The sequence below is a fragment of the Vipera berus genome, assembly GCF_964194415.1.
Source record: "Vipera berus genome assembly, chromosome: W".
Lineage (NCBI taxonomy): Eukaryota > Metazoa > Chordata > Lepidosauria > Squamata > Viperidae > Vipera > Vipera berus.
This window is the reverse complement of record NC_138210.1, coordinates 42,330,263-42,343,221: the sequence shown is the minus strand read 5'-3', so window position 1 is coordinate 42,343,221 and position 12,959 is coordinate 42,330,263. Positions and strand designations below refer to the sequence as shown.

General features: G+C 42.4%; 1 protein-coding gene across 1 annotated transcript in view; it reads left to right on the top strand.

Moving 5' to 3' along the window:
* LOC308676262 (transcription intermediary factor 1-beta-like) overlaps window positions 1-12,205 on the top strand; it is a gene marked incomplete at its 5' end in the record, with an annotated part of 73,734 nt that extends 61,529 nt beyond the window's left edge. Inside the window, 8 exons of the mRNA XM_081342076.1 lie at window positions 267-303; window positions 1,376-1,595; window positions 2,450-2,760; window positions 4,084-4,204; window positions 6,748-6,822; window positions 7,282-7,416; window positions 8,163-8,252; window positions 9,535-12,205. Of these exons, the coding sequence (XP_081198202.1) occupies window positions 267-303; window positions 1,376-1,595; window positions 2,450-2,760; window positions 4,084-4,204; window positions 6,748-6,822; window positions 7,282-7,416; window positions 8,163-8,252; window positions 9,535-9,546 (1,001 nt within the window). The 3' untranslated portion in view covers window positions 9,547-12,205. The remainder of the gene's footprint in view (window positions 1-266; window positions 304-1,375; window positions 1,596-2,449; window positions 2,761-4,083; window positions 4,205-6,747; window positions 6,823-7,281; window positions 7,417-8,162; window positions 8,253-9,534) is intronic.
* Window positions 12,206-12,959: the final 754 nt, after the last annotated feature.

The window sequence follows — 12,959 nt, the reverse complement described above, 5'->3', positions numbered from 1 at the left end:
AGTCATGTTTTGCGTAGGGATCAAATACTTATTTCACACATTAAAATGCATATCAATCTAACTTTTTTGAAATGCATTTTCCTGGATTTTTTTGTTATTCTGTCTCACTGTTAAAATAAACCTACCATTAAAATTATAGACTGATCGTTTCTTTGTCAGTGTGAAAACGTACAAAATCAGCAGGGGATCAAATAATTTTTTCCCTCACTGTAAAGTAGGGGGTGAATCATGAGCTTCTTGACACTTGTTTCTTTTTGCTACAACAGAAGGATCGTATTCTGGTGAAGTGTCTGGAATGAAAAGGTGAGTTGTGTTCTTTTCTGTGTTGCTATGTCTTCTTAGGGTGCTGGAGCCCATCCTGCAATAGTTCCAGATGTCTTAAATACTGAGAATTTCAAACATTTGTTTTTTACTCTATAAGCATGCCTTCCAGTATGTGACAGAAAACAAGGTCTTGTCCTACAGAGGAAAGTCTGCTTGAGTATGGATAGCAGTATTGGCATTCAGGGCTTTAAATTGAGGATTTAATCTTAGAGCAGATTGGATCTTAAAACTGGTTATTTGAACTGTTGAAATTACTTTTTTACCCCAGAGAAACATGTCTTATTCCATATCCTGTGGCTGTATTTACTAGAATACAGGAAATGGCAGTGAAGAAGCATTTGAACTATCTAGAGAGAAGACTTAATTGTAGAAGTTATTCTGGATGTATTGAAATTGCTTGCTCCCACCAACATGAACTTTACATATGGAGAGTATAGAAAACCCTTTTTTTCTGTGATCATGAGTGATGGCAAATCATCTTCATAATATTTTTGATGACAACATTAATTTCAGATTTATAAGCTGCTTTGAATACTTTGTACAGAAAAGAGGAAAGATAATGTATAAATAAGTTTGTTTTCTCTAGTAGTAGTTTGGGGGGACAGCCATTGAGAATACTAAAGTGCATTACCATAGGGCTAAGTTGTATAAACTTTTCTTCCTTGGTTGGCACAAACTGCAGGAAAGAGATATAGGATCTGACTATACTAAAATTGAATTGGCAAGATACCTTTCTGCAAAAGGTAACAGTACTAAAAATGTGCTGCTGAACTCCAGAATCTACAACCATCCTCCATATAGAGTCAGAAGCAGGATTCTCTGAAGAAAGGCCTTGTGTTAATAAGATATTTTTGAGTAGAGGACTTGTCTTAAGCAAAAAGGATGCCAACTTTGGAGTTATATTTTGGGCCAGCTACTGTGAAAGAACTTAGTACTTGTCAAAGAATTGATTGTTTTGGTATGAAGTTTTATTTAGCCCTGTGAATTACAGTTTTAATGTGCCAGAGTTAGCTCTGGCCTATCGCCTAACATGATCCCTGCATATTCCTAGAGCCCGTAGCCAGGATGGAGAAACGGGTCTTGTGCGGAAAGTGCCCCGGGTTAGTCTGGAGCGGCTGGATGTGGACTTGACATCAGATAACCAGCCACCTGTCTTCAAAGTCTTTCCAGGCAATTCCCGTGAAGATTACAATCTCATTGTGATTGAACAAGGAGGCCAGCAAGCTGCTGCCCAACAAGCAGGGCTACCAACTGCAGGTGCTGCAGTGAAGGTCAGCATTGTCCTTTTTAGAATAGCCTATTTTGGGGTAAGATGGCAGAAGCAGCATGTAGCAGTCTTGGTTGCTTGGTAGAAGCCTCAAAATTAATCCAGCTGTTATATATCATGACGTGCCAGTGCCAGCACCAGCTCTTGCAGTATGGAAGCAGGGATAGGCCACAGAGGGTGGAGCAATGATTTTGGGGGGGGGGGGAGATAGAAGCAGGCATGTGAGATATCTTTTTTTCTCTTTTAAATTGTGTTAAGGGTGTTTTGGGATTTGATTTCTAGGATCATCAGGTAGGGATCATATTTGTCTAGAAGGAATACTGTAATCTCATTTGAGGTACAGCTGATCAAAGGGATTTTTTGTTCTTGATTCTGAGAAGTTTCTGAGAAGTTTAGACTATTGGATGATGGGCCCAGATTAAGAGACTGCACAATCCCGAGTTGGATGGATGGGTGTGGGGGGAGAAGTTGAGGATAGCCATACCATAAAATCTCTCAGGTTATATCTAGTAGGTTAGATTTTGTCCTTTAGGTGTAAGCAAATAAAAGATTGAGCTTGATTGGATTTCATTGTGTTGTCTCTGGGCTTGGGCCTGGCAACTATTTGGGGGATTTGTGGTGATTCTCTAGGGTCTCTTCTACCTCTAATACAATTACCCACAAGGAAAAATGGTAACAATGAATCATGAAGGTAGTATAGAGATCTCCTTGAGGGTAATAAAACTACCAAGTTCATGCCAGGAATGCAGTTTAAGTTATCTGTACTAACAAGTCTGCTTTTGCTGTTTTTTTCCTTTGCCCTGCTTTTTTTGCCTATTTTTCTTGTGCATTGTTTTTCACACTCCCCTTGTCCTCCAGGAGGAGCAGATGGAGGCAGCTATCGAACATCCTACTTCTGCTGCAGATACTAAAGACACCAAACCAGTTGTCCTGCCCCAGGATGCCCTCCTTCCAGAAGGTTCTGCAGCCCCCCGGCTCATCTCCCCCAGTGGCAGCACCAGCTGTGCAATGGAAATGCAGTCTGTTCGCAGCCATGATGGCACAGCTAATGGGGAGCAAAGTGCTTGCTGCAGGATCTGCCTGAAAGCTGGTGCTGTGGTCATGTGTGATAGCTGCAAAAAATGCTACCACCTGGATTGTCACCTGCCTGCCCTTCAGGAAATCCCTGGGTATAGACTTTTGTATATGCAGTTTTCCTTCTTGTGGAAGGTAGAAAATGTAGTTGCAGCAAATCCAATGTTTTCATCCTTGTTAGTACTACCAAAAAAAAAAAAGAAAACCCAGAAAGTGAGCTGCAATCTCTGTGTCAGTATTATAACTATTGCTTTTTCTCTCCTTTTGGCTAAGCTTCTTATGTTCCCTTGCCTGGTAGAAGCTCATATGGCAGCATAATACAATTGTAGTTCTGTGTTCCATTTTTTTTTTTGTCCCAGATAAGATTTGGAAATGGAACAAAAGCACCCTTTTCACACAATATATGAATTATTGTTCTAATGCAATCTCTGACAGTCTTGGTGGAGTGGTGGTGGGAGGAAAAGTACATTCAGGGCTAGCTATGATGTATGGAGACTCAGTTAACATAATTTTTTTTGTTGCTTTAAGCCACTCACCTTGTTCTATTCTTGCATAGGTATACCAGAGGAAGTAGGGCTCTTGGAAAAGTGCTCCTCTTACATATGTTAATTATAATGAAATAGAATTGAAATCTGTAAAGACAAGCTCCCTAGAGTGAGAAGGCATAGTATATTGATTGCATTGCATCTTCTCATCTTTGGGAAATCCTCAGACTCAATTTGCATATTTATGGCACAAGCAGTAATGGAGATGTGGAATATTTTGCAGTGTTTTTAAATAATTTTTTTTAATGTCAGCAAAGTTGTGATTGCGTAGTATAATAGAACTGAATATTCAATCAAAATATTTGGGTAACATTAATAAAAAAACTAGAATTCATCTGTTAAAAGCAAATAAACACCTCCCAAGTATTAAAAATCCATTATTATGCCTCTAAATATTGTGTAGTATAGAGGCTGGATGGTCTGTATAGAACAGGCTTTCAGTGTAATTTTTTGGGAAGCAATATGACAACAGTGATGGCCTAATTTGAAAGTTGAGAAAATAATTGGTGTCAGTACAAACAAGTGAGTTCATTCACTTCATTGAAAGTCGAATTGGCCAGGCTAAAAGAACAAGTTACTTGTTCAAGAACCTGAATATAAGGCAGGTGGCCTTAAACCCTAAGACTTTCTACAATTTCTTTTCTAATAAAAGCTTTTTCTAAAGTTGTATCTGGGTCTACACAGAGGGCCCAGAAACATTCTTGGGAGAACAAAGATGGCAATGTGATTTTGAAACAGTTACTAATCTTTGATGATATGTTATTGTTAGGTACAGTTGTTACACCTACCTGTGTATAGATGCCACATTGTCCTGCAACAGTTAAGTAGTCTGGTATAGTTAACATGCACTCGTACCTGCTTTTCATTTTGCAGCCAGGATTGGAATTGTCTCCTGTGTGATGATCCAGTAGTAGCCATTGGAGAAGATGGGACTGACTTGACTTCAGTCTTCATGGATGGAGAACCAAAAATACTCTCAGATGTTGACCAGAAGGTTGGTCTGTCTGAGAGATAAGATGACATAGTATGCTCCGATGTTAAATGAACCCTTCAGAATTGGTTTGAGACAATAAAAACATGAAGTATTGAAAGCCTGATTGTTAGTATCCAGGTGCCTATTGGAGTATGATGGATAGATTAGCTGAGGATTTGGAGTAGGCTGCAGCACACTTCTGGTTAGTCTCTTTATCCCCACACATTCCAAAGCACAAGACAGGACTTAGTGGAACTTGCCCATAAAGAGTACATTTTAGTTGTAGAGGGACCAGGTCAAATTATTGCTTTGAATCCCATAATCAGATGGAACAGTGCACCATTGGTAGGAAAGAAGTTAAAGAGGTTAGGAACTAGTAAATCATGAGCTCTAGTCTAGCCAGCTGGGAGACCTTGGGCCAGTCACTCTCAACCCTAGAAATAAGGCAATACAAACTCATGAATGAAGGTGAATATATGTGTCCCAGGATAATGTTGCAGGATCCAATCTGGGTCAGTCACCAGGACCAGAGGTTTTAACTTCCTACCGTGTTTCCCCGAAAGTAAGACCTGGTCTTACTTTTCTTTTGGGCTCTGAAGTAAGCACTAGGTTTTACTTTCGGGGAAGGCTTTTTGCCAGTACCAGTAGGCCGCGAGTGCCTGGGTGGGGCGGGGCCTGTGCATGAGGTGGAGAAGCAACGCGGCAGTGAGAGTGTGGTGGCAGGCCAGGTACGGTACCGGTGCGGGCGGGGCATGTGTCCTTCCCGTGCCGGGCCAGCCCCTGCAACCCCGGGGCAGGTGGGCAGGGCAGCGGTGGGAAGGGCGCCGAGGTGGGGGTGGCCAGGCCAACCAAAGTGGCAGGTGGACCGCCAGAGGCTCGGGGAGGGAGGGTGGTGAACTGGGCGGGTGTCCTGCCGTCAGCATCCATGCCGGCTGTCTCTTCCCCGTGGAGCTGGAGAGCTTGCCACACCACCACCCAGATGCCCTCACTTCCCCCAGGAATTGCATTTCTTTCCTTACCTGACTTCCAGCCCTGTGCCGTTTCTCCTTCACAATCCACCACTGCGTGCAGGAAAACAAAAGTTTGGGGGGGGAGGTCAATCAGTTTCAACTTCTCACGAAAAAAGATCTCATGAAGTTGGAATTGATTGACCTTCCCCCCCCCAACTTTCGTTCCCTGCATGCACCGACGGCGAATCGTGAAGGCGGGGGAAGATGGAAGGCAATCAGGCTGGTGGGGGTGGGGTGGGAAACCAGAGCAAAAAGCAGTGCTTGGGGCCTCCAGGAGCTACAGGGATCCCTGCACACCCTTCGCAGTCGTCCTGCAATGCGCAGCCTCTCCCTGTAAGCAGTCCAGCTCGCCCAGGGTGAGGTTGGCCATCGCGGGAGGCTCATCCTGCATGCGCAGAGGAGCTGGAGGACAGGCCACACCTCCCGCAACAGCCAACCTGACCCAGGACGAGCCAGATTGCTTCAGCTCCGAGGAGCCTGGCCTAAGGTTTCCATTGCCCAGGCTTCCTAAAGCTGATGGGACTTGCGGCCCGCCATAGCTGAACAGTTTAGCCGAGCCGCAAAATTGAACTTGCAGCAGTGGCACCGGCAGCAGGTAAGGTTGGAGGGGGGGAGCCAGCCAGCCAAAAACACTATGGTGGGATGGAGTGGGTGGGGTTAAGTAAGGCTTGCTTTTGGGGGTAGGGCTTAATCAGCATTCCTGTTGACTGACAGGGGCCTGTTTCCCAGGCTTTAATCACTTCAAGTGATTGAAGGCTGCTCGTCAGTCGAGGAGTGCTGATTTGCCACCAGGCTATCAAGTACTTAGAAGGCCAGGGCTGGGCAGCACAAGCAAATGACAGCTAATGACTTAAAAGCCAGCCATCAACACACCCCAATCAGCATCTAAAAAGCCACTTACAACAAGCACTATAAATACCACACATAGAACAGCACACACTGCTGGAGAAAAGTTCTCTCAACATGGGCTCCAGCATGAGTCTGAAAGCTAGGAAGATAAAACCTCTGGTCCTGGTGACTGACCCAGATTGGATCCTGCAATACAAACTGTTTCTGAAAATCTTCCCAAAAGAACTGCAGGGACAGTCCAGGAAATTGCCAGAAGTCAAGAATGACTTAAATATGCTACCATGAGCCCCTGCCCTCAAACTATTCTAAACACCAGGGAGCAAATGCAAGCATAGGATTTGTACATCATACAGAAGGGAGGTGTGTACAATTCTGTGATTAAATACTGGCCAATATGTTGCTTATAATTTGTTAACTAAAATGTTAATTATAATATACTATGTTTAGCACAAAAGCCATGAAGGTGAAAAGAAAAAACTAATCTGTAGGTTTCACTATAATGCTTCTTAGGTAGAAAGAGTGTAAAAATCGAAACAAATCACGTCTTTCAAAATAGGTTAGGGTGGAGGCTTGTTTTGATTTTTTTTATCCTTTTGGTTTGTTTAATTCACCTGGCAATTAAGTCTGATTATAAGGAAGGTGTGTGTAATGTGACAAATTATGTCCATTGATTGGTAATCTAGTTTTGCACCTTGTCTTCTACAGAGATGTGAACGAGTTCTCCTTGAACTACTTTGTTATGAACCATGCAGACCTCTTCACCGGCTTTCCAATGCTCCAGTGAGTTTGTCATGTTGAGTTTTATGAGCTGGAAGAGTAAATTTAAATACCCTGGATTGTCGCACATTTTATGTAGTTGAAAAAAATAACATGCTTGGCAAGTGTTAATTCTTTTCCTTTGTGTCCAAGCAGTTCTTAATGAGGGAATATACTGTAATTCTGGGCTTTAAGCTTTGACTCATTAGTTGTGTCATTTTGGTCAGCCCTTAACTATTTAAAATATATGCTGTTGCTTTGTATGAATGTTAAAGTTTATAATACTATAAACAATATGGGGATATTTTAGAAATGTTTATTAAAAATAAGAGGTTTTTTTAATACTTTCCTTTTTAAAAAACATTTACAGCCTTCACAAATTTTGTGAGAAAAGTTGGGCTTCTAAATAGCACGTGATTGACATACCTCTTGATAGAAAATTTAGCGTAAAACCATAAAGTTTTCCTTTCTACTTTTTTTCAGGAGGGGCAGAACACAATTGACTTGACCTTGATTAGAGCAAAGCTACAGCAGAAGCTGTCACCACCCTACGCATCTCCTGATGAATTTGCAGATGATGTTTGGAAGATGTTCAGGCAGTTTAACAAGCTGACTGAGGTGAGGCTTTCTTTTGCTAGGAAGAGCAGGGATAGAGGTCTTACATTGTGACATTAAATAAAGATAGACTGGCAGGCTGTACACCAGCTCTCCTTGAAAGGAGTCTGGAAACTTCAGATGGTGCAAGGTAGAACAGCTAGGCAGTAAGTAACTTAGTGCATCATAATGGGATTGCATTATTCCTGATTTGAAAGGCTTGTATGGCTTCCAGTTTTCCAAACATAATTTAAGGTGTGTTGAAATTATCTGAAGGATAGCCTGTTAATATTATGAACTTGTCTGGATGTTAGGTAAGGCCCTTGTGAATTTTTAGGGGCTACTGGCCCATGAATTAGGCACACATTTACTTGTAAGTATAATGCGCACTCCTGAGAATTGCATACACCCCGCCTCCCCCAAACATACTGTGCTTTAGAGAAGGAAAGAAGATCCAGTTCCTTCCCAATCATTTTAAAATCCCTTTTTGTATTTTGTAATGTATCTTTTTATCTGTTGGCCACTTTGAACATTCAGCTGAATATAACCTGAAAGAAAATATCAAATATATCACTGCATCTATTTGCAAGGGGGTCCATCATTTATTTCTGGCAGCAGGCATAGTTGCTGATCTTGATCAGCATATTTGAGTATTTATGAAATCTGGGAACATGTGGCATATTCTGCTTGCACTGATCTTGGCTGGTGATATCAGTTGGGCAGGATTCTAAATGTCTTACTGTGTGTGTTTCCCCTCTTTTCCTCTTTAGGATAAGGAGGATGTCCAGTCCATTATTGTTCTACAATGTTTCTTTGAGGCCAAACTGAGTGCTGCCTTTGGTGACTGGAAATTTTCAGTGGTGCGTGAGCCAATCAACATTGATGAACCACAAAAAGAAAACACTCTTGTTTTATATGGTTCCCCGGTCACTGATCCGGGTGAGGCCATGTCTTCTAAACCTGATAGTAGCAGGGCGGAATGAGGGAATGGCAATCTAAAGGGTTACTTCCTGTTTCAGTGGACCAGCATTCCACGGAAAGGACATGAAGGAGTTGCCAACTTGAAGCTACCCTCACCCATCCCCCTCCACTCTTGTGGTCCCCCTTTATCTTCTTCTGCACCCCTCTGCTTTTTTGGGAGAGTTATTGTAGATCTTGACTGCTTAGATCATTGTTTTTCAACCTCAGCAACTTTCAGAGGTGTGGGCTTCAGCTCTCAGAATTCCTTAGCCAGCATGATGCTGGGGAATTCTGGGAGTTGAAGTCCACACCTCTGAAAGTTGCTGAGGTTGAGAAATACCTGCTTTTAGATAGTGTTATAAATGGTCTGAACAATTTTTCCCTTTTCTTTTTTGCTTGACAAATTTTATCCCTTTTTCCTTTCACAGATACTTTGTCGATTTCTTTTTTTGTATTGAAAGAATCTGAGCTAATCTAGAAGCCTATAAACCATGTTCTCCTATTGGATTTCTCCCCCCCCCCCAACTCCTAATGGGAACTGTATAAAGGTTCCCTTTTTAACACCTCTCTCCCAAATTTTCACCAAGTAAGAAATTGTTGTTGAATATCCCCATTTTAAAGTTGTTTCTATCTAAAATGACTGCTTAGGTCAGGGGTAGGCAACCTTGGCTCTTTTATGACTCGTGAACTTCAACTCCCAGAATTCCTGAGCCAGGCTGGCTCAGGAATTCTGGGAGTCGAAGTCCACGAGTCATAAAAGAGCCAAGGTTGCCTACCCCTGGATTAGGTTATAGAGATTTGAACAGTGCCCCCCCCCCCATTTTTATGGTTGATTGATGCCCTTGTTCTTATTGATTCAGTAATTTGTTTTTGTTTTGATATGGAAATGGAATTAATAAAATTGAGCTAATCATGCTCTCCAGTTTGACTCCTTTTCTGCTCCTAGTGGGAACAATATAGACATTCATTTTTTAAAACCAATGAGAGAGAAGCTGTTATTGAATCCCTCATTAAGGAATCGCTGCCCCTTCAAATATACTGGACTACTCTTGGTGAAGTTTTAGATATAAATTGCTTTGAGAATCAAGGTCAATCTTGCCTCTGCTTCATCTGTTTCATGCAAAGATAAAGAGGATGTTTTGGCATAATTTGAATTTCTTCCTAATCCTTGTGCCATCCTAGGTGGACAGCTGACAGAAGCAGCAGTTGGGCCTCCATGGCAGCTTTCTTCTAAAGTAGTGATTGCTTTATCTGAAAACGCTCTTGTATCCAAATGGGACTTCTTTCTTTTGGTTCTGTTTGCTCAAGAAGAGTTGCATCTGTTTCCATAGGTCAAGGTAGTTTTAGATATTTAAACCCACATGTTCCATCTGTGTACCCATCCTTTCTGGCTCTGCATTTCTTCAAAGGTTTTCTGGCCCAGTAGTTATAAAGTGAGGGGGGAAAATATTTGATCCCCTGCTGATTTTGTACGTTTGCCCACTGACAAAGAAATGATCAGTCTATAATTTTAATGGTAAGTTTATTTTAACAGTGAGAGACAGAATAACAACAACAAAAATCCAGAAAAACGCATTTCAAAAAAGTTATAAATGGATTTGCATTTTAATGAGTGAAATAAGTATTTGATCCCCTATCAATCAGCAAGATTTCTGGCTCCCAGGTGTCTTTTATACAGGTAACAAGCTGAGATTAGGAGCATTCTCTTAAAGGGAGTGCTCCTAATCTCATCTTGTTAATTGTATAAAAGACACCTGTCCACAGAAGCAATCAATCAGATTCCAAACTCTCTACCATGGCCAAGACCGAACGAGCTGTCCAAGGATGTCAGGGACAAGATTGTAGGCTTACACAAGGCTGGAATGGGCTACAAGACTATTGCCAAGCAGCTTGGTGAGAAGGTGACAACGGTGCGATTATTCGCAAATGGAAGAAACATAAAATAACTGTCAATATCCCTCGGTCTGGAGCTCCATGCAAGATCTCGCGTCGTGGAGTTTCAATGATCATGAGAACAGTGAGGAATCAGCCCAGAGCTACATGGGAGGATCTTGTCAATTATCTCAAGGCAGCTGGGACCATAGTCACCAAGAAAACTATTGGTAACACATGCCGTGAAGGACTGAAATCCTGCAACACCCGCAAGGTCCCCCTGCTCAAGAAAGCACATGTACAGCCCCATCTGAAGTTTGCCAATGAACATCTGAATGATTAAGAGAACTGAGTGAAAGTGTTGTGGTCAGATGAGACCAAAATCGAGCTCTTTGGCATCAACTCAACTCACTGTGTGAGGAGGAGGAGGAGGAATACTGCCTGTGACCCCAAGAACATCATCCCCACTGTCAAACATGGAGGTGGAAACCTTATGCTTTGGGGGTGTTTTTCTGCTAAGGGGACAAGACAACTTCACTGCATCAAAGGGGTGAAGGATGGGGCCATGTACCATCGAATCTTGGGTGAGAAACTCCTTCCCTCAGCCAGGGCATTGAAAATGAGTCGTGGATGGGTTTTCCAGCATGGCAATGACCCAAAACGGCCAAGGCAACAAAGGAGTGGCTCAAGAAGAAGCACATTAAGGTCCTGGAGTGGCCTAGCCAAGGGCTTTGCAACCTTTTCACCCATTGTACCACTTTTAGGATATGGCAAAATCCGAGTACCACCAGTTGCCCAGCAAGGTGTCAAAAACGTGACCAAAAAAAAAAAGGAAAAAAGTGATGAAGTACAGGTAGTCCTCGACTTACAACAGTTCACTTAGTGACTGTTTGAAATTACAATGGCACTGAAAAAAGTGCACCCCAAGCCACAGCTGAGCAAGACACCTGCCTGCCTGGTGGCATTCTTCCTCCTGCCCGAGGTTTTCATTGTGAGCATTTCTGTTGAGGAATGGCAGTGGGAGTGGGGGTGGAGTGGGGGGTGTGTGTGGTTTTTATTCTCTCCCCCCCCCCCCCGTGTCTGCTGGGTGGTTGCAGCAGGTTTTGGTCACTTCACATGACCTTGTGACACTGTGACTGTCATAAATATGAATAAGTTGCCAAGCATTTGAATGTAAATCACAAGACCCTGGAGATACTGCAACATTCCAGCTGATCGGCACTTCTTCTGGGCTCAACAGACATGCTGGGATCAGTGGTGAACCCCAGCTGGAGCCTGACGCTTCCACTCAGCCCTGACAGCCCTGCAGCTCCAGCCATCTCTCGCTCAGGCTTGTGCGGTGCTGCCATCGGTTCTGCTCATTTCCCTCCCCTGCTACCATTTTTGTAGTATGGTTGTGTACCACCTGCCAGGTGCCAATGTACCACAGGTGGTACTCGTACCACTGGTTGAAAAGCCCTGGCCTAACCAGTCTCCAGACCTTAATCCCATAGAAAATACGTGGAGGGAGCTGAAGGTTCGAGCTGCCAAACGTCAGCCTCGACACCTTAATGACTTGGAGAGGATCTGCAAAGAGGAGTGGGACAAAAGCCCTCCTGAGATGTGTGCAAACCTGGTGGCCAACTACAAGAAACGTCTGACCTCTGTGATTGCCAACAAGGGTTTTGCCACCAAGTACTAAGTCATGTTTTGCGAAGGGATCTAATACTTATTTCACACATTAAAATGCAAATCAATTTATAACTTTTTTTGAAATGTGTTTTTCTGGATGTTTTTTTGTTATTCTGTCTCTCACTGTTAAAATAAACCTACCATTAAAATTATAGATCGATCATTCTTTGTCAGTGGGCAAATGTACAAAATCAGCAGGGGATCAAATGATTTTTTTCCCTCACTGTATCTTCATGGAGATGTGCTTTTTTGCTTATGTATATTTTAGACATGGCTTCTTTCATGTTCAAAAAATAAAAGATGTTTGCAACTTCTGTGTTTTGTTTGGAAACATTTAACAACCATTAATGGGGGGGGGCTATTATCTATGTTAGGTGGAAGTAACCAGGAACAAGAGTTCAAAGCATTAAAAGTTTATTACATGCAACCTATATGCTGTCTGTTGTGAGTCTAAGCAAATTTAACTCCTTTGTCAGTTGGGTAAGTAGCTTGATTTCATGGGCAAAGCCTGGGATAAATTTCCTGTACAAGTTGGCAAAGCCCAGGAAATATTGTTAGAGTTTACAGTTCACCCAGCGCAAAAATAAGCCCAAAAAATAATCACACATTCAAAATGAGCAGGAGCCATAGTTTAGAAAAACTTTATAAAATATATATAAACATGATGTATACAGTTTCATTCAGCTCTGGGGAACATCAACAACTCTTTAACTTGGAGATCAAAAAAAAAAAAGAGAAGACTAAGACACGCCCAGACCTAGGCTGGATCACATGCCTCACACAGCCAATACTGTGTCTTAATCAAAAGCAGTTCTCATTGGCTGGTTTGTTGCTATGGCTATTCCAGTTCATAAAATTTCTTACACAGTGACAAATATCCATCATGTGTGGAGCTTGCCATTCCAGCACTGTCCAGACTTTCTGGGGATCCACCTGGATACTGTTTGTGGAGATACAGTACCCCAAGAAATCTGTTTCAGGTCAAAGGCACACTTCTGGTTTAGCAAAGAGGTGGTTTTCTCTCAGTCTACTCAGGACTTCTCATACATGTTCTTTGTGCTGAA